The sequence below is a fragment of the Prionailurus viverrinus genome, chromosome D4 (genome assembly GCF_022837055.1).
Source record: "Prionailurus viverrinus isolate Anna chromosome D4, UM_Priviv_1.0, whole genome shotgun sequence".
In the NCBI taxonomy this organism is placed as follows: Eukaryota; Metazoa; Chordata; class Mammalia; order Carnivora; family Felidae; genus Prionailurus; species Prionailurus viverrinus.
This window is the reverse complement of record NC_062573.1, coordinates 28,616,222-28,641,693: the sequence shown is the minus strand read 5'-3', so window position 1 is coordinate 28,641,693 and position 25,472 is coordinate 28,616,222. Positions and strand designations below refer to the sequence as shown.

The following is a 25,472-nucleotide window of genomic DNA, read 5'->3' as shown; positions in this document are numbered from 1 at the left end:
TGAGGGCAAAGTGCAGGGACTGGTAGGTGTGGTGGGAGCCACTGAAGATCCTTTGAGCCACTCTGCAAGCCCTACTGATTGGGAAGCCAGCACCAGCTTCTGAGCAGAGAAGAGATGTTAGAGCTGGGTTTTAGGGAAAAGCCCTCTGGGGGATAAAGAATGTTTACTTTTAACATTTAAATTGCTCCAGTAGCAGATAAAGGATGGACTGAAGGATTAGGGACGGGGTGGGGGTGCTGGAGGATCTATGAAAAGAAAAGGCCAGAGAGGGAAACAGTATGGGGCCAAGGAGGGATCCAACAGGGCTGTGGTTTCTTGGGTGGGAGATAGTTCAGGCTCTTACATGCTAAGGTCTCTTCCAAAGGGTGAGACCGCTGGGATAGCAGGAATAAAGGGAAGAGTAAAGAGTGACTGTTGGTTTTTTTTATCAGGTCAAGGCTTGGGCCAGTCTCTTCAGCGTCTCTGAGCCTCGCTTTCCCCCTGGGTCAGTAAAGGGAGAAGGAGAAGGGAGAGTGGCTAGAGCCTAGACTCACTTGTTAAGGGCCCAAGCCCGAATATCTCTATTGTCTGCCTAAACAGCCAGGTGGTGGTGAGGGCAGCTGTGTGCTCAGGGAAGCCTGTGTCAGTTCGTGGGCTCTGCTGGTTGTAGGGGGTCCAAGGGAGGGCAAGACCCCCAGGTTGTGAGAAGAGGGGTGGTTCCAGCCCGGTTTCAGCCCAGTTTCCCAATGCCCAGCCCTTGAGAACCATCAAAGCCTCGGGTTACCTGCCGCAGCCTGCGAAAGTGGCGAGCGAGGGGTATCGTAATCCCCGTCTCACAACCGAGGAAATAGGTTCAGGCAGGCGCAGCAATACCTGGGCGGTACGCAGCTCCTTAGTGCCAGTGTAGATGGAAGGCAAAGCCTCCCACTGGCTCTGGCACACCAAGCTACCAGGATGAAAACCACAACTCCCAGAATGCCACTCGGAGGGGGGCAGGAACCGGAAGTTGGCCCGGAGGCGGGGCCTGACGTGCGCCGCCGAGACTGCGCGAGGTGAGGGATTCAGGTACGCCTGGGGTTCGTTGGGTGGACGGACGTGGGGCCAAAGGGGTCTGACTTGGGGCTGCCGCCTGGTTCGTAGGTGGGACAGATGCCGGGAAGCGACCTTCGACAGTCGTGTGGCCTGGTGTCCTCCACCTTCTTGGTGCTTTCCCTTTCTGCCACCCCTCGCACTAGCAGGCTGTGGGCCAGACGGGACCCACAGGCGGGGTACTCTTGGGCCTGGGGTCTTGGTGTTCTCGTGCTGAAGGTGCCAGAGGACCAGAGCCAGCTTCGGTGGACTAAAACTTAGAAAATGAGAGACGCAAACAGTTGTGCAGAGGCTGGCCCGTCACTTAGGGCCCAGCGATATGCTCCTCGGGTGGGATTTGGGTTAGAAAAGATCTGAGGCTTCTGTCAACTCAGAGATGGGGATGGGTGGAGAATTTATTAAATCAGTAAGTATTTATTGAGCGTCTGTTATGTACCAAGCCCTTTTCTAGGCATATAGGATAGAGTAGTGGACGAAACAAAAAGAACACCTGCTTACGTTATAGGAATGGGGAAGTTCAGACAATAAGTAAAACATGTGCCATGTTGAACAGTGATATGAGAATAAATTGAGGCAGGTAGCCATATAATTATCTAGGGGAAGAGCATTGGAGGTAGACACGACAGCAAGTGCAAAGGCTCTGAGGTGGGAATATCCTTAAGTATGTTAGGAGCAGCAAGCAGACCAGAGAGTGCAGAGGACACTCGATGCGGGAGGTAGATCTTAATGAGGAGTATAGGCCATTGTAAGGATTTCAGTTATGTACTGTAAGTGAAATGGAGAATACTACATAGTTCTGAGCAGAAGGGTAACATAATCATAAAACATTTAGGTTCCTTGTGTTCTGCAAGGCTCAGTGCTGAGTACTGGGGGTGCGCACCTGAATTCTTTATCCTCTCTTCCCTGGAGGAGCTTGTAACGTAGTGGAGAAACAGACCAACTGTCAGTCAAGGCTGAGGTAGATAATTGGAGCCCCATGGAGGCAGAATGGACATCATTCCCAAATCCTCAGCATGTAACTATTTGTTAAATGATTGATTAATTGAATAATTCCAGTACTTGGTCCTGGACCTGTAATGGAGGCTCAGAAAACATTTTTTAATGAAATGAAATGCTAAATCTGGGCATAGATAATGTCTCACACAGATTAAGAAGGTTTGTTTTTCTGTGATGCCCAATTTCATGTTTGCTTTCTGAGAATCACTAGATAGCAAGGCTCTATTCAGTATTTACTGAGCTTCCATTTTGTGCCAGGCCTTGTGCTGGCCACTGAAGATACAGAGATGAAAAAGATATGGTCCCTGCCCAATCTGCTATATTTCAGACTCTTTGGTAGTGGTTGGAATTGCCTTCATTTGATTTTCAATATTGCTGTATCCCAAGAGCCTCAGGGACTATAGGAACTTGGGGAGGTCTGAGATACAAGGAGGGGACTAGGAAGAAGGGAATGGGGGTGGTAGTGGTAAAATTCAGTTCAGTTCAACAAACGTTTATTCAAACACTGCTGTTTGCAAGGTTCTACATTGTGAACTCTTACAGTATTTACGTAAATATAAGTACACAGTCCCTCCTGCAAAGGAATGCAGTTTGATGAGAGAGAAAACATGAGCACAGACCTTCCAGTTTTCTAAACAGCAGCGGAAAACTCAGCAGCCCCTCCAGCTACTTCAACCCTAGCTCTCTTTTCTCCTTCTCAGCCAGACTTCTCCAATGAGACATCTACATTCATTGCCTCTTAGTCGTTTCCCAAAAGGGTCTGACAAAGAGGAGGAGCTCAATGGATATTTATTGACTGAACGAATGGACAAACAGATGAGAATACAAAATGCTGTGGAGTTCAGAGGAGGGAAAGCACATGGCTGTTAAACTGGCATTCATTTAACAAATTGGTGTTTTCTCACCCTAATAAAATGAAGTTGTTAGGTGTTGGACCAGTTTATCTTAAAGTTTTCATTTTTCTTTTTTGAATGCCTAAATGCAAAAAAATGCAGATGACTCTGATGATGGGCACAACAAAACTTGCTCAGTCATCTAAAGGAATGGGTATAATGAGACTGGCTATCTTTTCTTAAAGATATTTCTAATCAACATTGCCATTCATATGTGAACAGTGCAGTGCTTCTGAAATGCTTAAGAATAACTTGGCCTTTTCCTCGTTTTTCTAGAAATAATATGTACACTACTAAATTTTGTGTATGCCTTAAATTCATAGTGACACAGTCAATGGTATAAATAAATACATTAAAATTTGTACTGAGTATTAAAGAAAGGACTTCTGAGCATAAGTAAACTTTAGCCTGTGCAGGAAAATGAACACAAATTTCTAATCTGTAATTTTGAAAATCTAGAATGTAATTTACTTGGCCATATTCAGGAATATGTCTGGTGGTTAAATGTTTACATGATGTGTGATGAATACCCCAAAACTGCTCAGAAGACTTACCTTTTTAGAAAGCCTGAAAGAACAGCACTGGAAGAGATTGAATAGCCTGTTTTTCATGAGTAGTTGCTCCATGTCAGGCAAATGAAATAGGTCTAGTTCTTGCAACAGTCCTGGGATGTAGTATTATCCCATCTCAAAAAACCAGTGACAGAAAGTTAAGTGCTTTGGCTGTTATCCTACTACTCACAGGTAGCAAGCTGGGAAGCATGGCTAAATCCTAGGACTGCTATGTTTCCAGTACAACAGCTTATTATGTCTAAATGAAAAACAACTAGGGGCACCTGAGTGGCTCAGTCAGTTGTGTCCACCTTCAGCTTGGGTCATGATCTCACAGTTCGTGAGTTCGAGCCCCGCCGTTGGGCTTTGCTGACAGCAGCCTGGAGCCTGCTAAGGATTCTGTGTCTCCCTCTCTCTCTGCCCCTCCTCTGCTCACATTCTATCTGTCTCTCTCAAAAGTAAACATTAAAAAAAATTTTTTTTAAATGAAAAACAACTAAAATTTGGCCTCATTTTGAGCATTTGATGGAGTATAAGAAAACAGTATGAGCTTAACACTAGAAATGTTTGCTAGTAACAGGAGTCAGAACATTAGAGAACTAAATATAATCCTCGGACTCTACTTGTCTCTGTAGTGGGTAATATTTATATAGTTAATATAAATGCAGTTTATTGGTTTATGGATTTTAGAAACCACCAAGGGAATAGACAGAGCCCAAGAGGGTTAATTTTGATGACACATCACAATGTAGAGCCTGTCTTAAATATGTAAAATTAAAGCCTCAGCTTACCAAATTGGAACATTAAGGGTGGAAGAGAGAGAGAGGGAAAGATTAGGGTGTTTATTTTTGGAGCCTAACCTTAAGGAGTCAGAAGGTAATACATAAGATTGTTGAACAAGAAGTAGAAATTTAAAGGATATTCTTAAACATAGTAAAGATGTCTTCTGGTAATTGTCATGACAGAGGTATGGGTATTGGACTTACCTTCTGATAAAAAAGCTGTAAAACTGGACAGATTATATGAAGAAACTGTTTTCAGCATTGGACAGTAAGCAGGACAAGACTGTTATCTTTGAGAGAAGTGGATTTGAGATGGACTATAGGCTTAAATGTAAAAACTAAAATTATAAAGGTATTTCTAGAAAGCAACATAGAATATCTCTGCTTTTTGGGTAGGCAAAGATTTCTTAGAAGACACAGAAAGCATTAACTTTTATAGTTAATAAAAAAATAAAGTTAAAAAGTTAAAGAAATAAAGTTAATTAAAAATGATAAATTAGACTTGGTCAAAATTTAAAATTTCTGCTTAACAAAAGCCTTAAGAAAATGCATGGGCAGGCCACACACTGGGAAAACCTCTTCTCAATACCCATGTCTGAAAAAAGACTTGTATCCAGAAATATGATAAACTTCAACAGTTCATTAATAAAAAGATAATTCAAAAATGAGCAGAAGACTTGATCAGAAATCTTATGAAGATATATTATGAATGGCCAATAAATTACATGAAAAAGTGCTTAATATCATTAACAATCAAAGAAATTCAAATTAAAATACAGCTAGGTTCCACTACACAAGAATGGCCAAGATTAAGAACTCTGGCAACAGCAAATGTTGGTGATGCTGCAGATCATCTGGAAGTCTGATTTGTTGCTGACAGCACTGTAAAGTGGTGCGGTTGCTTTGAGAAACTGATGGCAGTCTTTTGTGAGTTAAATAGGCAACTATCCTATGCCCCATCAACTCTACTGTTAGGTACTTAGCCAACAGATATGAAGACATATGGCCACAAAAACACTTGTGTGAGAATGTTCTTAGCAACTTTATTCATAGTAGTCCCAAATTGGAAAAATCTCAAATGTTCATCAATAGGGAAATAAATTATGGTATATTCATACAATGGAATTCTGCTCAGCAATTAAAAGGAATAAACTACTAATACATGAAGTAACATGTATGATTCTCAAACATGTTGAGGGGGAAAATGTCAATGTCAGTGTTTGAATCCATTTATATGATGTTTTATAATAGGCATAGTTAGTCTATGGTTATAGAAAAAAAACAATGGTTGCTTTTGTCGGGTTGGGGCAATGGGATGGAGATTGACTTGCAAAGTGCAGAAGGAAAGGAACATTCTGGAGTGATAGAAATGTTCCATATCTTGGGGCACCTGGGTGGCTCAGTCAGTTAAGCATCCAACTTTGGCTCAGGTCATGATCTTGTGGCTCACAGGTTCAAGCCCCACATTGGTCTCTGTGCTGACAGCTCAGAGCCTGGAGCCTGCTTTGGATTCTCTGTCTCCCTCTCTCTCTGGCCCTTCCCCTCTCAAGCTCGCTCGCTCTCTCTCTCTCTCTCTCTCTCTCTCTCTCAAAAATAAATAAACATTAAAAAAAAAAGAATGACTAAAAAGTTTAAAAAAAAAAAAAAGAAATGCTCCATATCTTGATGAGGGGGTAAGTAACACACCTATGCTTTTGTTAAAAACTCATTGAGCTGGTATGTTATCTCCACACACACAATATTGAGCTGTACCCTAACCTTTGGGTTTTACTGTATGTAAAATATACCTCAAAAAAATTTAAAAGTCAGTGTAACAGAAAAATAAGAGGGGGTATTTTGAGTGATTTGAATTCTGGTGTTTCATAGGGAGTTGATAAAAGTTAAAGTTGATTCAAGAAGTAATGGAAAGCATATGATTTCAGGATAAGGAGTTAATTAACGGATGAACTAAAAAGACCTGATTAACAGGTTGGCACTAGAGGTGGAAGGGATTGGAATGAGGATCATTACTTTTCATTATAAATCTTTTTTTTTTTTTTTTTTTTTTACCATATGCATGGATCACATTGCATACATTTGCTTTTGCAAAGATATACTTTTCCGAAGATGGTGGAAATTAACTGGACTCAGAGGTGCAGCCATAAACGATGGACATATGTGACACTTAACTGTAGACTAGAGTGGTTTTTTAATTTTTAGAAAGACAGAGTGTGAGTGGGGGAGGGGGCACAGGGAGAAAGTGAGAATCTTAAGCAGGCTCCACACTCAGCCTGGAGCCAGACGTAGGGCTCAGTCTCAACAACTGTGAGATCATGACTTGAACTGAAATCGAGAGTCAGACGCTTAACTGATCCACCCAGGTGCACCTAGAACATTTTTTACTTATAACCTTTGCAGGGATTTTGAACAGCAGTTTGAAATTTGTTTAGTGTGCCATAGCAATGGGTTCTCCATATTTTCCTACCTCAGCACTTCTGATGGATATTAAGTTTTCTCACTGGTGACTGTGGCTTTCAGCTGCAGTGATACTTAACTGAGTTGGGAGAAGGAATACATAGTTTGGAAAAACAAATTGTGATACATCACCAGCAACCTAGAATTCTTGGTTGGTTTCAGGTAACTCTTCACCATATGTTTTTGGCTAACTCTTACCTTCCTAGGATATTTCTAGTAGTGGACTTCACATATAGTAGGTGTTCAATAAATGTTTGCTAAAGGAATGGTTCTAAATATAAACTGAAACATAATGGAGGAGGTGGCTTTTGCCATTTCTGTCCCACCCTCAGCTACTACATGCATTTTGAGGAACACAGTAAATGACTTGACCACCTGTGTCACTGTAGCAGTGAATCATTGGTGATTGCTAGGAGCTGTCAGGAGCTGTGCTTGTCTTCTAAAAAGTGGATTTAGCCTCCTCGGTACTGAAACATTTCTGGGCTGACCCATTTCTCTGGAAGACACAGACACTTTTCTCCATTCAATAAGTCTGGGTTAATATTTCCCACATGTCTACTCCTTCAGCAACACAGTAATGCTATTTGACATTGGGATGCAGGGAAATACCTCTGTAGGTGAAATAAGGTGACGTCTCACGTAATTGTGCCTTTTTCTGACCTGGGTGAAAAGGACAGAAGACTAAGCACATGGACTGGAAATTGGAAGGGAGTGCTCGGAAAACAGACTCACGTGTGCTGCAGGAGCAAGAAGTCATCGTAGAGGACACAGGTGAAGACAGCATCTCTGAAAGCTTCCAGCTTCTACAGATTGATGTGGAATGTGAGCATCTGGAGGGAGAGACACTGCCCACAGGCAGTGCAATGTGGTGCTCAGTAAGTGCAGCGAGTTGCCTGGCCGTGGGCTTTGCGATGGTGCTATGTCCCAGAGACCCCTGTTCTGAGGGTAGGTACTAGTACCAAAAAGACTAGGAATGAGTTTGGTGTGCTCCAAAATTGGATGAATTTCCTGCTACTGGTTTAAGGTTTCAGTTCCACTTGAGTCATAAGAAAAGTATATAAAGTGCAAGAGGAATTTGTTTTAAGTGTATTTATTTATTTTGAGAGGGAGAGAGAGAGCACGAGACGGGGAGTGACAGAGAAGGAGAGTGAGAGAATCCCAAGCAGGCTCTGAGCTGTCAAAACAGAGCCCTACGCAGGGCTCGAACCCACAAACTGAGATCATGACCTGAGCTGAAATCAAGAGTCGGACACTTAACCGACTGAGCCAGCTGGGAAGAGGAGTTTTTGATACACCTCAGAAGGGTCCGGAAATCTAAGCTCTGCTTTAGGCCCTGTCCCTAATACATTTACTTTGGGCATATCACTTCTCTTTTCTGGGGCTCTGCTTTCTCTTAACACAATCCAGTCTATTTTTTTTTTTTTAAGACTAATATCTTTGTTCTCTCCTAACTTTAAATCTAACTTAAAAAATAATTGTTTTGAATATTCATTTTCCTTTTTGTTGCTTACAAAGTTCTCAAACAATTTTGTTTTCTCGATGACATAAGAAAAATGTCCAAAGAAAACAGAGACACTGGGAAAAGATAGTTGCAGCAAAGAAGAGCAAAAGAAAGCAAGAAAAAGAAAGAAGAAAGGCCAATCGTGTAGAAAATTCAGGTAAAAATAAATCCGATTGCTGGTGTAGTCATTTATCTCTTTACGGACTAGTATCTGCATGTTCTTAGGCGAGCAGGAATATTGTTTTTAAGGAAAAACAAACCTCTTGGAGGTAGGACCTGTTGTTCTGTTTTTGGGGGAATCAAAGTTTCAAAGACAGCAAAGTTTAAGGCTGCCCTGAAACACATAGTGAACATTTGTGTTTATAAGCTCAGAAGTAGAAGGAATGATAACAACAGGAGCTAACATTTATTGAGTGCTATGTGCTAGGTTCATTGCTAAGAATTTTACATGGCTTACCCTGAGGGGTAGGTGCTTTTATTATCCCCATTTAGTAGGTGAAGAGACTGAGGCTCAGAAATTAAATAATGTGCCTAAGACTATCTAGTAATAAGTAAATGGACTGAACTCTGAGTTAGACTCAGCAGTGTACTCCAGAGCCCACACCCCTCACCATTCAGCTGCACCCAAATGAATAAATATCTTGTATGAGTTTCAAGTTTCTCTTTATGTACAAAAAATATCACTTGGCTAGGGAGATTCTTTTCCAACTGAATGTATTCCTCTGTTTTCCCACTTTTACTCCTTTTTGATATTTCTACTTCAGGCATCTGCCCCCAGCACAGCAAACGTTTTCTGAGATCCTTAACCAAGGAGAGACTTTTGGAAGCCAAACACTCAGGACCAAGACTCTGTATTGATTTGAGTATGACCCACCACATGTCTAAGAAGGTAGGACATCCATTAAGCTCTGAATTCCTGCTCACATGAGGGATGTCCAGAAGGGAACAGCTTTGACAAAGAGCAGGACCACTTCCAGCCTCTGTAATTCCGTAGTAAACCAGCAGAAGTGTTTAGTTTTCTACATATGGCTTCTCAGTTCAAATTGGCTGTTATAAAGAATCAGGAAGAGAATAGATACCCTCTGGTTTAGTCTGCAAATTTTATCTGATCTTCTGTTTTGAGCCCCACCTTGTTGTCTCAGTGTTCATGGTGTCCCCGGTCTAGATGGAGCCTTTCATGTTCAGTCCTCCAGAAATGAAATCTGGCTTTCTACTGGGGAGAGGAATATTTGCCTAGTTACATGTTGATGAGATGACCTTGTAGGAGGTCTTCCTATAACATATGTGTTTTAATCGTTTGCCATTCACCCCATTGGTAAAGGAGGGATTCCACCCTAGGGTTTTGGGGATGGCTGAAGAAAACACACTTGACATTGGACAGATAAGAATGATAGCAGTTTATTAGTCATGTGTACTCAGCCCAGGGGGAGGAGGACACTGCATGCCATGCAGGACCACATGGGATTATACTTGGGGACAGAATGAACAACCAGGGGCTGTGGGAGGCAGGCTTTGTAGTATCATGAGGGTGGTGTACTCCCTGGTTCCTGCAGGAAGATGTGATTAATTTTCTGGGAATAACTCCATGGGCTGGCAGGGAATTGAAACTCACTACTTGGGGATAAGCAGGAACTAGCCTGGTCCCTTTGACAGAAAGGATTGTTTAGCTGGGGGGCCTTGTCTATGGGAGCAGAACTGGGGGAAGAGCTTGCATTTATTTGGACTTTCAGGGCCTACCTGGTTTCACCAGATGTCTAGGAGACACACAGTATTGGGCCTTAATTTTTGGCCTTACACCAAAAACCAGGTTTTTCTGTTTGCCAACATCTCTGTCGTATATGCTCGTGTTTGCATGTTTTTCAGAGAAACTAGGAAGACTGAAGATTTGGGGTTCGTACATGGAACCTCTAAGTATAGCCCTCTGAAAAGGTCAACCAAGAATTTTCTACTGTTTATTTTAATTGAGATCAGATTAAATCAAATCCAGAGTGTTTTTTTCTCTCCTGACCCAGATCAGGCCAGATTGTGAAACTACTTTTGTTAAGGTGATGTCTGTGAATCAGGATGGAAAGTTAAAACCTCTGACCCTGTTACATCTCCTAGAGTTAGGGTAAGGTGCCAATTTTATTTGATGGAGTATAAAACATGTCTGTTTAGTAATCTAACCTTTTAAAAATAAACAGTAAATATCACATGGTAAAATTTTAGATATGAGCTAAGAGAACAATTCCATATATCATATTAGATATATAACAGCAGGTCCAGAAGGAGAGAGAGTTCAGAGTCTTTCCGTTAACTCACTATTTTTGGGCTAGTATCATTACCTTAACTTTGATCTATAAGGTGTGTGTGCCATGGAGTGTAACATGCATGCTCACATATACCCTCCGTACTCATTCTTGGAGTAAAAGGGGCCATTCTAGTTCATCAGATTTCTCAGAGTAGCATTCAGTGAACTTACTGAGTAACCATTTGTTTTGTTTTGTTTTGTTTTGTTTTGTTTTGTTTTGTTTTGTTTTGTTTTATGGTATGGTATGGTTTTTTGTTTTTTTGTTTGTTTATTTGTTTGTTTTTTTGAGAGGGAACGCGTGAGCCCGGGAGGGGGAGAGAGAGAGAGAGAGAGAGAGAGAGAGAGAGAGTGAGAGAGAGAGAGAGAGAGAGAGAGAGAGAGAGAGAGAGAGAATCTCAAGCAGGCTCCACACTGTCAGTGCAGAGCCCAGCACAGGGCTCAGACTCATGAACTGTGAGATCATGACCTGAGCCAAAATCAAGAGTTAGATGCTTAACCAACTGAGCCATCCAGGCATCCCTAACCATTTGTTGGTAGTGAATTTAGAAAGAGTGGGCATGCTTCTAGTCTAAGTTGTCGTTATTTCTTTGAAGGAGTTAAGTAGACTGGCTGGACAGATCCGAAGGTTGTATGGTTCAAATAAAAAAGCTGACAGGCCATTTTGGATCTACCTCACTGGATTCACAACAGACAGTCACCTGTATGAAGAATGTTTGAGGATGAATGATGGATTCTCTAGTTACCTGGTAAGCCTCATTTTGCATATTACTTGAAGTGTCATTTGAAAAGTAGATTGTATGATAATAGTAAATTTTTTTTAACTTTTTCATATTTTTATATAAAAATATACTAATTCTATATTTTCACTATTGCAATCTAAAAAACTTTAGAATCTCTCATCAGTTCTTCTATTTCTAAACTTTCATCCTTTCACTGCATTGGCAGACTAATATTACCAGGTATCTAGGACTGTATTTTGTATTCTGTGTGTTGTATGCTAGACTGTATACTCCACGAATGTTTTCGGGGAAATGCTGTGACTCCTTTCTTGTTTACAGTAGTGCATAATTAGGGAGCATGAGTTATGGGGGAAGAGAAAATCCTTATGAGAGTAATGTAGACTCAAGGTGAGTTTTAGGGAGCATTCAGTTACTTTTTATCTCTTTCCCTAGGGTCCCATGAATGTAGTGATCATAATACAGGCAACAATCCAGAACACTTCCTAAGAAGTGCCACTAAAAATGTCTTGTGTGTTTGTGTTATGTAGCTGGGACTGGGTGGTGTGGACTTTCCTAGGGAGGTTCACAGAGGAAGAGAGTATGAAACGTGCCCTGTGTGGTCCTGCAGTTAGTTGTGGTCGCTGTTACTGTCTGAGTGTCTCTCCTACAGTACAGCCAGTTCCTGCTTCTCTTCTCTGTGCGGGTTTTATGATTCTCGTACGTGAGCCCCACAGACCCACTCTTAGGGTCACATGGTTCCCTTGCTTTCCCATCTTCATGCCTTTCTTAGGTGATTCTCCCCATTTTCATTGCTACTTCCTTTTGTATGTGTCTATCTCATCTCTTTTCAGAAACCAAGTTCCAGCATTCCCTTCATTAGAAGGTTGTCCCTGGTGTTGTCACTCCCTCATCTGTTGTCCTGGGGCGTGCTTCCTGTACATCTGTTAGGGTGTTGTATTACTTTCTATCTTGTTTTGTAGAATGTCCTTTCTACTTCCTCTCCCCATTGAAGTACTTTGTGAGAACAGATTGTCAGACATGTGTCCCCTTGATGCACTTAGAGCCATGCCTAACAGAGAATTGATGCCTGGTAACTAGATGCTGCAGTGTGGGCTGTGTCTTAACCTAGTTCACACTACATTGGATTATTTACATTTTTCAGCTAGACATAACAGAGGAAGACTGCTTTAGTTTATTTCCTCTGGAAACCCTTGTGTACCTGACTCCTGATTCAGAACATGGTATGTACTTTCCTGCATGGATTCATGTAGCACTTTGTTCTAAACCCTGTGTTTGATTATTCCCTGTGTCAGAATTTATTAAAGCCACCCAAGGTGTATCAAAAAAAACAAAAGGAATGAACATTAATTGCACACCTCTTATGGGTGTATACCTCACTACACTTTGCACATGTCCTACTCTGTGTGCACAGCTGCACAGATCTAGGGTCTCCAGCCTCATTGGACCTTGTGACCTACCTGGTAGTCTTTCCCAGTTTCCCTGGTCAGCTCCCCTCCTTGGCCCTTCTTGGATCAATGTTAGATATGTGTTTTTTCCAGAAAATCAACTATTTCACATACTTTTCAAATTTATTGGTATTAAGTTGATCTTAGTATTCTTTCCTAATTATTTCACATTCCTCTGTAATTTTTATTTTGTCTCCTTTATGAATCCTAATGTTGATTTGAGTCGACTGCCTTTTTTTTCTTGGTTAGATATGCCAAAGCTTTGTCTTTTGAGAAAATTAGCAAATCTATTACCTTTTTGTTTCCTACTTTATTAAATTTCTACTTTTATCATTAATAATTCTTTCCTTTTACTTTCTTTGGCTTTAGAAATTATAAAACAGATTTGATCTCAATGGCCTTCATTTTTTCATTAGCTCTTGAAGATGTTGATCTAAACAAAGTTTACATCCTTGGTGGACTTGTGGACGAAAGTATCCAGAAGGTAAATGTGCATTTTAGACCTAACAGCTATATTTTGAAAAGTGGGGCTTCCTTTCAGAGGTAGCTGCCCTATCATAATCTTACCCAAAAGGCCTAAGAACTCAGAATAGGAAAAAGGAACCTCTCCTGCCTCAGTTGGCCCTCCTGCTTGTGAAATTCCCTTTCTCATCAATGTTAGTGATCCTGACCTGGCAGTCCAGTTAGGAACTGGCATGGGGAGTGTTTGGTAATTACATAAAGAGCCGTTGTTGAATTTCTTTTCTCCTGTCTTCACTTCTGCAAGGATAACTCTGATCTTGACCAAGGAAGCATTGATTCAGCATTCTTACCACCTAATTGTTCTTTATGAGAGTGGAGTTTGTTCCTTCTTAGGCCGTCTTTTCTGCTGACATAAGTTTTATCCTATAATTTTGATGTCACTAAGACTGTGCGGATTTCTTTTGTTGAGTTGGAATTTTATTGGAATAATTGGAGTTTTGAAATATGTTTCTATTATACACACATTTGTTGAGATAATTGTTATTAGTTTATATCACTAATTAACATATTGCATACCCAATAAATAATGATATAATAAGGTGTATAAAAAGAACTACAGTGAGAAATAAGTCTCCCTCCTATCCTTGTCCTACAGTGCCCCCCACCTGAGCCAACCACTATTTTCTTGTGTGTACTTGATATAATCTATGATCACACAAGTGTTTGTGGGTATATTACATATATGTATTTTTTAATATATGTGAGTGTATTTTGGATATTTTTTCATATCTGTAGAGATATACACACATATTTAATACAGGTGATACTTTTTTTTAAATTTTCTTAATGTTTTATTTAGTTTTGACTGAGAGAAAGAGAGACAGAGCATGAGCGGGGGAGGGGCAGAGAGAGAGGGAGACACAGAATCCGAAGCAGGCTCCAGGCTCTGAGCTGTCAGCACAGAGCCTGATGCAGGGCTCAAACTCATGGACTGCGAGATCACGACCTGAGCCGAAATCAGATGCTTAACCGACTGAGCCACCCAGGCACCCCAATACAGGTGATACTTAACTGAATTGCTTTTATTCTAAAAAGGTCAGTGTTCTGGGGTGCCTGTGTAGCTCAGTTGGTGGAATGTCTGACTCTTGGTTTTGGCTCAGGTCATAATCCCAGGGTTGTGGGATCGAGCTCCTCATTGGGCTCTGTGCTGAGTGTGGAGCCTGCTTAGGATTCTCTCTCCCTCTCTGTCTCTCCCTCTGCCACTCTCCCCCACTCTCTCTCTCAAATAAATAAAATGAAAAAAAAAAAGGTCAGCATTCCATGATTCATAGTGATAATCTAAAAAACAGGTAGGGGGTGGAGATAGAAGAATGCTAGAATGCTGGGTATTAGGGGTGCCTGGGTGGCTCAGTCAGTTAAACATCTGACTCTTGATCTCGGCTCAGGTCATGATCTCATGGTTTGTGAGACGCAGCCCCGCATCAGGCTCTGCACTGACAGTGCAGAGCTTGCTTGGGATGCTCTCTCCCTCTCTATGTCCGTCGCCTGCTCGCGCGTACCCTTTCTCTCTCAAAATAAACATTAAAAAAAAAAAAAAAAGAATGCTAGCTGTTACATGAGAAGTTCATAATAGAATTGAAAAATCATTATTTTGTTACTCCCAGTATAATCACTGATTGACGGAACTGATTGAACAAAAAGCGTGGGAGAACTGGCTATTCACACAGTCTCCCAAATGTTGCCCCACACATCACAAAGGCACAAATGTGCCATTACAATGAAGTGAACTGGAGGTCACCATCTTACCAGATGTTCAAACTTAGAATCACCAGTGTTGACACTATGTGCCTCCCAATGTGATGGAATCTCACTTGCAAAGCATTCTTACTGAAAACTGTTTAAACTACATTTAATCATGAAGAAACAGGATGTGAGGCATTCTGCAAAACAGTTGGACCACATTTAAAAAAAAAACCAGTGTAATGAAAATGGAAATAGTTAGGGGGCTGTTATAGATTAAAAGAGATTAAAGAGACATAACAGCCAAATGCAGTCTCCCACAGCAGAGTGATAGCTTTTTCTTTTGAGTCAGAAAAGTCTAGAAGGTCAGTGAGCAGGGTACGATCAGTGATGTGCAGTTTTAATACATTGTCTTCTCTTATCGCTCCAGTCGTGTTTAAACTGAAAAATAATTGGCACAATGATTTGCCACACGTATAGAACTTTTTGGTTGTTACTGCAGAGTTTGGCTTCCACACAGAAAATACGCTGAGAACATTTCTTCAAGGGGAATCGTTTTATCTTTAAATGTTCAGACGAGCAGAAACTAGACTGTGAGCTCCTGCAGGGCAGCATCCAAGTCTCTTACTAACTTTGAATTCTTGTACTCCAGTTCAAAATGATTGTAAAAGAATAGACTTAAAAAAAAAACCACCTAGACCATATATGCAAAGGGATCTTATTCTTCAAAGAAGGCTTTTGAGCAGCTGTACCTTTATGTTATCTGAATCGCGTCACATAACACATTTTGGAAGTTCTCTCTTGGAATTGTTTTATGTGAGTCTGAGAAGCAGGTGGTCCAGTGTCAGGACAGAGGTGCTAGGTCTGCTTCATGCTGCTCCAGCTGGTCAGACCACACTGTTGGTGGCCAGTCGATCATGACACAGTGGGAAAGGACAGTGACAGGCTGCAACAAATTCAGACGAGTTTGGCCTGAATGATGAAGAGACTCAAGGGGGAGGCGACAGAACTGAGACTGCCAGAAGGATGCACAGGGCATGATCCCTGCTGTGGAGTACCTGAATGGCCGTCTTGTGGAAGAGACATTTTACTTGCTTGGTATGGTCCTGGGGGGATGGGACTAGAAAAATTAGTGGAAGGCTCAGGGAAAACAGAAAATTTGGCTCCCTGTCAAGAATTTTCTATTAATCCATACTGTCAAAAGTAGAATAGGTTTCCCCAGGATGCCTGTCATAAGGATTGTCCCTTTCAGGACAGAGGCCACTTGGAAGAGAGGCCATAAGGATAGACCAACATTGGATAGATGATCGGAATAGAATAATTAACTATTGAGGCCCCTTCCAATAGTTAACTATTGGAAGTAATCTATACCAGTAATCTAACCAGTAATCTAAACCTTTCTTTTTAATCCTGAAATTGTAAGTAGGTAGATGATCTCTCCAGAGCTTCTTACGAAGTGGCAAATATAATTTAAATTTGAGTTCATGACTCAGGAACATCTTTAAAGGGATATTAGTTATTGTACTCTGACCCTAAATGGCCTCAGATTTTGGGTTTTTTTTAGTTTTTATGACTGCTTTCTGCAGTTTTCAGATCCCTTCCTTTTACTTGGGCTGAGTGCTCTCACACCTTATTGCTGTTTTGTATCTGACTTGAATCCTTTCTCCCTTTTCTCTAATTTGCTGCTGTCAAATGGCTATGGGCTGGAAACTCCAGATCCAGAATTACATCTTACCGACTTAGGGTCAGGAGTGTTCTCCTCTGGTTGATTAGATTGCTTGAACTTTTGGATGCAGATTGTGGCTGCAAATAAATATCCCTCCTTTTACTTATTTCCTTCTTGGTTGTAAATAGTAATAAATGGAAGCTAGTAGATAGATGACTCCCAAGTGAGTGAGATGTCTGCTGCACAAGCCATTTCTTACTTAGAACAGGTAAATACTCTTCATTGTCTGCAGTTCCTTCATTCTCCCTTAGGCTACTGATTTTTAATACTTACCATTTAATTATGATTACAGATGATCATAATTATACAGACGGAAATTGGAGTGGTGGTAAATGGGGTTTCTCATAATTTGCTATGCATATTACAATGAGAATATCTTTATCATTTTCACAAGAAAAATATTTAACTGTGATTTACAGAAGGTGACATTTCAAAAAGCCCAAGAGCACTCTGTCAAGACAGCCCGCTTGCCAATCCAGGAATACATGGTCAGATGCCAGAATCGGAAAAACTATCATTCAGAGATCTTGGCCATCAATCAAGGTACTGCTTACATGGCCCACGCTTTTTTTTTTTTTTTTTTAAGTTTATTTATTTAATTTGAGAGAGACAGCGTGAGTGGGGGAAGGGCAGAGAGAAAGGGAGAGAGAGAGAGAGAGAGAAAGAGAATCCCAAGCAGACTCCATGTGGTCAGCGCAGAGCCTGATGTGGGGCTCAAACCCATGAAACTGTGAGATCATGACCTGAGCTGGACGCTTAACCGACTGAGCCACCCAGGCGCCCCTCACTTGGCCCACATTTAATGTGTGTTAATTCTGGTGCTGCTCCTTTGCATTATGTTTACATATAAGCAGACCTCAAAGCAGTACCCCGTGACTAATGTGCTCAGATTTTATTGCATGCTGTTTGTGACAAGTATTCTAGCCTCTCAGATGCACTTGGCATTTTCTTCCTGGATCCCAACCAACTATGTTAAAGATGGGTGAAATTGTCCACTTGGCCTAGAATGTGGTGTTCAACCCATCAGTGAACTGTGAAGTCCTATTTATCCAGAATTCAGTCCAGGAGCATCTTGGCTGCTCCCTTCCCCCTCTCAGCCATTCAGAGACCCTCCTTTGTGTTCCATTGTACTGTTTTCCTCTCAGTGCTGTGGCACTGTCCATTCACAGGCTCGTTATCTCTCCATGTAGGCTGAGGTCCTTGTGGCAAGAGGGTCCGTGTGTGGTGCAGAGGTTTGTTAAATGAAATGTTCCAGAGCACCCTTTTCCTCATCAGTCATTTACTACTTTTTTCTCAGTGTGGTCACTATTTTCTTTTTACCCTCTAACAGTCTTTGATATCCTATCTGCATACTTTGAGACTCAAAACTGGCCTGAAGCATTGAAGAAAGGAGTTTCTTCCAGAAAAGGCTACGTTCTTCAGAACTCAGTGGAGTGATGGACAGACAGCCTAAGAAGTTGCAGGGGTGGGGAAGTTGCTGAAGGTGCCTTGACCGAAAAGCGGAGCAGAGGGTGGCGATGGCACACACTTGCCTTTACTTGACATCTTGGATCTTCACTAGAATATAAGTTACTAATAACAGGGACCACATTTTACACTCTTTTCTATCTCCGAGTGCCTGGCTCACAGGAAGAGCCCAGATATATGACTAAGTAAAAAGTTTACATAACCAGGAATTAGCCCAAAACTACATGGCTTTGGATGTATTAATTCATCTTTTATGTACCTATTTGTGAAATACCTATTCTTTAGAGATAGCTTAAATAATTAAATAATTATTATTATATCGAGTTTAATTTTCACTCAACTGGTATCATCAAGTTGTAGCACTTTCTCCAGCCTCCTCTGTTCATGGTGATTTTCCCCAATTCAGCGATACACTCTATGTGTTTTGCAGGATCCTAACCTAGCCCTGCTTTAAGTCCCCATACCACTTTGCTCCCACTTGTAGCTCCCACCCTGTCTCTCCTGCTCTGAGTATGGAGTGGAGGGTTTCTCTCTTCCTAAAGGTAGCCTCCTAACAGGACACTTTGTGGGAGTATCTTTGTATCTTTCTGAGCCTTGTGCAAACTAGTTTCTTCATATATATTTATAATCAACAGGCAGAATTGAAGAGCAAAAATACAGTATTGGTAAGTCTAACTTAAAAATAACCAGAAAAGAAAAAAAGTAACCAGAAAATACATTGCCTCTGACGCAAGTATGTTGGATAACCTTTCATTACACAATCTCAGTGTTCCCTTTTCTCAGGTCTTAGTTACATATAGTTGCTTCAGTTACTCTGGCCAGCTTGGGTTAGTAAACTTGAAAGCTAAGCAGTTAGCAAATTCAGAGAATATATCCTGTAGCTCCAAAGAACCAAAACGTTATTTCTCTGCTCTCTCCCCTCCCGTTCATGATTTAATCCTAAAGGAGCTATCATCACTTGATAAATTCTATCAATATCTTTGTATTAAAAACAGCCCAATCTTCAGGAAACATCTTTAGGAATATATAATGCTCCTTGGTCTTTATCACCGTATTAAATGAGTTCTATAATCTCTGTCATCCAAAAGGGACCTCCTATGGCTAGGCTTCAGGGGTGACTCTTATCATACTCTCAGAGAGGTCTCTGACCTCCGAACACTGACCTGGATCATCTGCCAGGCTTCATTTTTACCTCTAAAGACTTTGCTTACAATAATCAAATGGCATGGAAGAATTTCCTCTCCAACGCTATCACTTCTACCATTTTTTTTTAAAGCCTAGGCAGGAAGTTTTGGACCTGGCTTCAGAGATCCTCATCTGTGTTATTTACAGAACCAACAAAAAGCTGGATATATGCAAAATATCTTAACATGAACATTAAATATTCTATAACTATTTCATTTTTAATAGCAATCATATAAGAAATACATCAAACATTGAAGTGGACAAAGATTACAAAGTACTATATAAAGTATAATCCTATAATTTCAATTTAAAGAATATTCACATACATTATGTCTATAGTGCATTTTCTTCTTTATACTTTATGTATTCTCATTTTCTCTGGTGAACATGTTTTACTTTTACCAGAAAATAATTGTTATTTTAATGCTTAATTCCAGTTTATTATAGAAGCTGCACTTCAGCCAAATTAAAGGAGTTAACACCAAATAAACCTTAATACTTTTAGTAAACTTTATTGTAAAGAAAAAAGTACATCATTATTTTATAATGACTTTTCTCACCCACAAGAACATGGGTGGCAACTAGTAACATGTTTATAAAAATATTTTACTTAGAACTGTAATAACAATGTGTACATTCACATTATGTCTTCTGACGGTTTAATGGGGAGAGAGAGGTTCACCTGAAAAAAATTTTCCCTGGGAAACCCATAGTCTCTTGGGTCAACTGACCCATAAAAAATTACATCTAACTTTCTGCCAGTCTGGAGAAGATTTGTTTTCTTTGATCTGCTGTCATATGTTCACAAGCTTCCAAAATGTTTGCCAAAATTAAGGTCTGCTGAATGGTTTTTGCCTTAACCCATATTCTTCCATTCATTCCAAATACTATCTCCAGTGGGTAGAGTTTTCCCACTTCCTGAAGGATTTCACAGTCTGGAGCCAGCAGCCTGGTGAGGAAAAGGAAAGAAAATGAAATTTAACCAAGTGGTAGGGTGTGACCTGAGTCTCTTTTAGCACAAGACTTAGTTTCTGGATAGTTCTCCATAGTTATTCAAATCCCCACCAACATCATCCAAGAAAAAGGTACATGACATTTGCTGCCCCCTTTCATCCAAGCACACTTACCAGTACACTACAGGTCACAACAGTGGGTTATATCCTCTACAAAGAAATCAAAGTCCCTCTGTCACCAACTTTACAGAAAATACATATAAAGTTCTCCTGTATCGTCAGAGCACCTTAATTCTAGGCTGTAGAACTGTAACTTTTGTATTATCTATGGTGCTAAACGAACCAGCTTATTTTGCTGACCATATAAGCTATTTCCTGGTATTAAATTCAGTACTTGGAGAGAAACATTGACTTTCAAACCACAAGGGTGCTGCTTCTCTGTCTTGAACTTTGTCCAAATCTGCAGAATAAGTAGCAAAGAGAGGCATGTAACACTGAGCTCTGAGCTCAGTGGCTCTAAGAGTAAAGCTCTTTTAACAGGACATAACTTTGGGTAGGTAAAGGTCTAAACACCTAACAGAATCTACCTCTGGGAACTATTAAATCTACCAGGACAGAATAGCAGGAATCTTACGGGAATATCTGCATAAGCTTCAAGAGTACATCAGCCTACCTGTATTTGGCCCCCATTACTAGAGAAATCTGGTGATTTTGTACAATTATAAATTGCGTCTATATTCAAATGACTTAGGAGGAGGAAAGGCCAGTTTTCACATCTGATTTTCTGGGAAAGAAGCCCAAGACTTCATATCAACACAAAAACTACACCACCAGATACATCTGAATTTAGTGTATTTACATGAAGAGAGGATGGGACTAAATGCATGAGTGTACAATGGTGTTAAAATGGACACTGATTTTTAACTTTGAGGAGATTCAGACATTGTTACAAAGAATCCAATCCCAAAAATCAGTCAGCTTTCCAAGAAGGATAATTATAAAAGAAGACAGTCAAGCCAGAAGGCATTAGGACTTACTTTCTAATTAAGCCCAAAGTCACTTTAAAAAGCAGACCATCCTGTCCAATCACACCCATTCCATTGGCTCGTCCACAGCTGTCAATACAGACCATCTCTGGTTCCATATCTTTATTAGCAACCACAAATTGGCCATAGATGAGATCTCCAACCTAAAATGATAATTTAAAAAGTTCATTTCCACTCAACAAATCATTCTATAGGTGCTGCTATGGGTTCTTTCCCGTTGGCAGCAATGCCTGCCATGTATACTTCTGTGCCTAAGGGACCAACTATCTTCCAGAATACCCAGAGTCACTCGAGTTGACTCTTTAAAAAGGCAACATTACCCAAGTGTGTCCTCCCCAGAATGGGAGCTATCTCAAAGACAAGAGAACATTCTTTAGGGTTACGCCATCCAATATGGTAGCCATTACCCACATGTAGTTATTTAAACTTACATTTAATTAAAATTAGATCCTCAAAATTCAGTTCCTCAATTTCATTAGTCACATTTTTAAAAGTTATTTATTTTTTTGAGAGAGAATGCACGTACATGCGTGGACAAGGGGCAGAGAGAGAGAGAGAGAGAGAGAGAGAGAGAGAGAGAATCTTAAGCAGGCTCTATGCCTAGCATGGAGCCCAATGCAGGGCTCAATCTAGTGACCATGAGATTATGACCTAAGCCAAAATCAAGTCCGTACTTAACCCACCAAGCCCCTCAAGCGCCCAGCATTAGCCGCATTTCAATGCTCAACAGCCATGACATGGCCAGTGACTACCATACTAGTCAGTGCAAATGTAAAACACTAGCATCATCACAGAAAGTTCTATTAGATAGCACTACTCTAGGGACTTACAGAAGGTTGATGGAAGAAAACTCCAGGCATGTCAATTATTCAAAGCAACATGGAACAATGGTAATTCATTGGTATTTAAGGCAAGATTTACTTAACTTCATAGAACTGAACTTCAAAATGATGAAACTAAAGGAATGGAGAAGAGTGAATTTGTTCTGTTACTATATCTACTATTTGTTGGTGACTAGCAACTAAAGAGGAAAAAAATATTCTTTGCATTTCAGAAGCATTTGGTCTTGGAGGCCAGTGGGGATGTACATATAAATAACCAAGTTCAATTAAGACTGAATCCAGTAGGTGCCAGAGTAAAGTTATAAGGAAAATGATTGTAAATGAGGGATGGTTTTACAGAGATGATGGTGTTTAGCCTGAGTCTCAAAAGATGAGCATGTGTTCCACAGGCTAAGGTAATAGAGCAATCAGAAAGAGCAATCCAGACAGAGGGAACAGCATAAGCAAAGGTACAAGGGCAGGTACTTATGAGTTCAGTAGTGCTATTTTTTTTTATAAGGTAGATTTATTTTGAGAGAGGGAGAGAGAGCGTGAGCAGAGGAGGGGCAGAGAGAATCCCAAGCAGGCTCTGCACAGTGTGGAACCTGACATAGGGCTCAAACCCACGAACTGTAAGATCATGACCTGAGATGAAATCAACAGTAGGATGCTTGACCGACTGAGCCACCCAGGCACCCCTCAGTAGTGTTATTAAATAGTTTGGAGTGGTTCAAGTATGGCTGCACGGAGGATATAATTATAGATAAGTGAAGACTTCTGGAGTATAATGCCAAGGAAATCTGTAGGCGTTAAAGTTTTTTGGTTTTTTTTTTTTTTTCTTGAGTAAGGGGAGTGTTATGAGGCTATCAGCTCTCAAAAGCCTGGATAGAAGGGCAAAAGTGTACAGGCAGGGATGTTAATGAAAAGATCACTGAAGCACCTGGTTAGCTTGGCTGGTTAGGCACTGGGCTCTGTGCTGATGGTGCAAAGCCTGCTTGGGATTCTCTCTCTCTCTCCCTCTCTCTGTCTCTTCCCCACTCACACACGCACTCTCTCTCTCTCAATAAATATTTTTTTAAAAAAGGAGGTCACTAACCAATACTGGTCAAAAAGTAGCTAACGTCTGATCTTGCAAAATGGAAGGATACAGGAATTAATGTGCAGAAGATCAGAGATAGAATCAAACAGCATCAGTAAGATTAAGCAACTAAAGACACATGAGAGGTTAGTGAAAAGGGGCAAAGACATCACCAAATTTCTGGCTTGGGCAGACAGAGAGAGTGTGGCTATACTACCAGAAGAGCCCAAATTGAAAACCTGAGGTAACAGGATTGCTCCTCTGCCAGCTCCAAGCAGAGCTTGTGGGAAAACAGTGATGTGACTGAAGTTGTGAGATGGCAGTCCCAAGACTTAACAATCAGGGTGGATGGGTGGCTGATATGGCAATTTGCACTACTTAATCCTCCTTCCTCCTGAAGCCTATGGCCTGCTTCCTTGTCCAGTGGATATAGACATAACAAATAACAATAGAGAGGACAGAGCCTTTCAACTCAGTACAAATGAAACAGCCCCCAATATAGCAAATGTAAATAAGCATGCAACTCTAGTCCCAAAGCTGGACACTGGAAAAAACTCTTACAGCCTGAAGTGATTACACAGATGCTCAGAGATCAACCCAGAGAAGTGGGAAAGTCAGTCATGCTTAAGAGAGAATTCAGGTAGCATTCTGGATATTTGAGTGTTGCTGGATATTTCGATGCTTTTTCTTATTTTTGAAAGCAAAGGCCCCCATCGTTACCTGCACATTTGGTCTGTTTCTTTTAGTTGCACCTTCAAATGCCAAGTAAGACAAAGAAGCTGGCTCACTCCCTCCAACATCAACTTTGAATATATCTCCAGATTTAGCTGTCACTATGCCAATCACGTGGTCTCCTTTCACTGGGACATACTACAAAAAACCAAAAAACCAGAATGAAGTGACAGCCATAAATGGCAATCATTTCCACTTTATCTTCAGCAAGTCTTTAGTGATTACTTCACTGTTTGTCATTAGAGATATTTAGAAAATATTGTGAGATTCAAGTCTACAAATTAATACAAATCTACAACAAATTTGATCATATGTTACTTTCAGTAAAAGAAAATCAATCATAAACTCTTAGGTTTACAGCTTCAAATACTCTGTTCATTTCAGCCAGTATCCCATACATCTTGTATCCTTATCAGGAAGTCCCTAGCTTCTGCTTGCATATTAAGTCTAGTGCTACACGGGGTCCTCACAACCAAGTAAGGCTATTTCATTGACAATTTTTCCCATATTAAAGTCCTTCCTTATTCTAAGAGAAATTTAACTCCCTGTGACATCCGCTCATTGAGCCTGGTTCCGTCCTTTGGGACGCCAAAAGATACGCCTGGCGCTCCTTTGGGATTTTGAAGGCAACGACCATGTCTTACAGTTCTTATCCTCTTATACACCAAGATTTCCAGTCTCCTCTCTCTCCTGGCCGCCCTTCTCGAGTCACATTCCATTTGTTCACAGTCCCTCTAAAGGAGATGTAGAGGTGGGCACAAGACTACGGTGGCTCTAGACTAGCATTAACAGAGGGATCCAGGGCCCCATCCCCGCCTCTTCCCAGAGCGGGGATATCACTTTCACGGCCGTACCACCTCTCCAGAGTCCCAACTCACCCGTTTCTGCTGCGAGTCCACCCAGTAAACGCCACCGCCGCCGCCGCTGCCGCCGGGCTCCTTGTAACGGAGCCGGCCGCACTTGGTGACCAGAAGGCGGTCACCACAGCGCCGCAAGCCCGGGCCGCACACTACACGCACCCGGGCGCGCACCCCCGCATTCAGGCGCAGCGGTCGCTCCCCGGTACCTCCTGGGCCTTCTGCGTCCTCCTGCTCTGGCAGCAGCAGTTCCTCACCCGGGAGCACCACCTGATCCAGCACAGTGCGAGCCGCCCGTGCCCTGCCTCCCGCAAGGGATTCGGCCGCGACAGCCACCACCCCTGCCATACCCGGAGCCACCCAAAGCAATTTCTCACTTCCGCTTCCGGCCCCGCGTCCAATCTCCAGCCGGCCCAAGGCTTTCCGTTTCCGGTAGTAGCGGTCTATTGGAGAAACTACGTCCACGAAACCTGTGAGCTGTAGGCTGGAGGGTTCCGGCAAGGTGGCTGCGATAGTGTCTCTACCCCGCCACCTATCTTGCAGTCTTTCTGCAAATCGGCACTCGAAACACGCAACTTGAGTCGATGGCACATCCTTCACTTCCGATGTTTCAGGTCGCACCGCAGGATTCAAGACGCTCCTACGTGTGGTGTGGTTCCGTAGCAACATTGGGGACTGAGCAGAG

General features: G+C 41.4%; 2 protein-coding genes across 9 annotated transcripts; one reads left to right on the top strand and one right to left on the bottom strand.

Moving 5' to 3' along the window:
* The first annotated feature begins 990 nt into the window (after positions 1 to 990).
* On the top strand, positions 991 to 18,438 carry TRMT10B (tRNA methyltransferase 10B). 7 transcript variants are annotated; one of them, XM_047829298.1, is made up of 9 exons: positions 991 to 1,044; positions 7,417 to 7,619; positions 8,294 to 8,402; positions 9,010 to 9,134; positions 11,129 to 11,281; positions 12,417 to 12,495; positions 13,137 to 13,204; positions 17,068 to 17,191; positions 17,979 to 18,438. In XM_047829298.1, exons 2-9 carry the CDS (start codon positions 7,434 to 7,436, stop codon positions 18,083 to 18,085), a joined length of 951 nt encoding a protein of 316 aa, XP_047685254.1. In that variant the 5' UTR covers positions 991 to 1,044; positions 7,417 to 7,433; the 3' UTR covers positions 18,086 to 18,438. The 7 variants fall into 7 exon arrangements, with proteins under 7 accessions (XP_047685254.1, XP_047685259.1, XP_047685257.1 ...); XM_047829301.1 differs by having other exon boundaries at positions 1,001 to 1,044; positions 7,422 to 7,619; XM_047829302.1 differs by having other exon boundaries at positions 1,012 to 1,031; positions 7,422 to 7,619.
* A 1,350-nt stretch (positions 18,439 to 19,788) lies between these two features.
* Positions 19,789 to 25,154, bottom strand: EXOSC3 (exosome component 3). 2 transcript variants are annotated; one of them, XM_047829305.1, is made up of 4 exons: positions 24,809 to 25,154; positions 23,919 to 24,068; positions 21,291 to 21,442; positions 19,789 to 20,249 (listed from the first exon to the last, which is right to left on the bottom strand). In XM_047829305.1, the coding sequence occupies exons 1-4, from the start codon at positions 25,133 to 25,135 to the stop codon at positions 20,048 to 20,050; spliced, it is 831 nt and encodes a 276-aa protein (XP_047685261.1). In that variant the 5' UTR covers positions 25,136 to 25,154; the 3' UTR covers positions 19,789 to 20,047. The 2 variants fall into 2 exon arrangements, 1 of the variants encoding a protein (XP_047685261.1); XR_007146145.1 differs by lacking the exon at positions 19,789 to 20,249 and adding an exon at positions 22,130 to 22,255 and having other exon boundaries at positions 21,309 to 21,442.
* Positions 25,155 to 25,472: the final 318 nt, after the last annotated feature.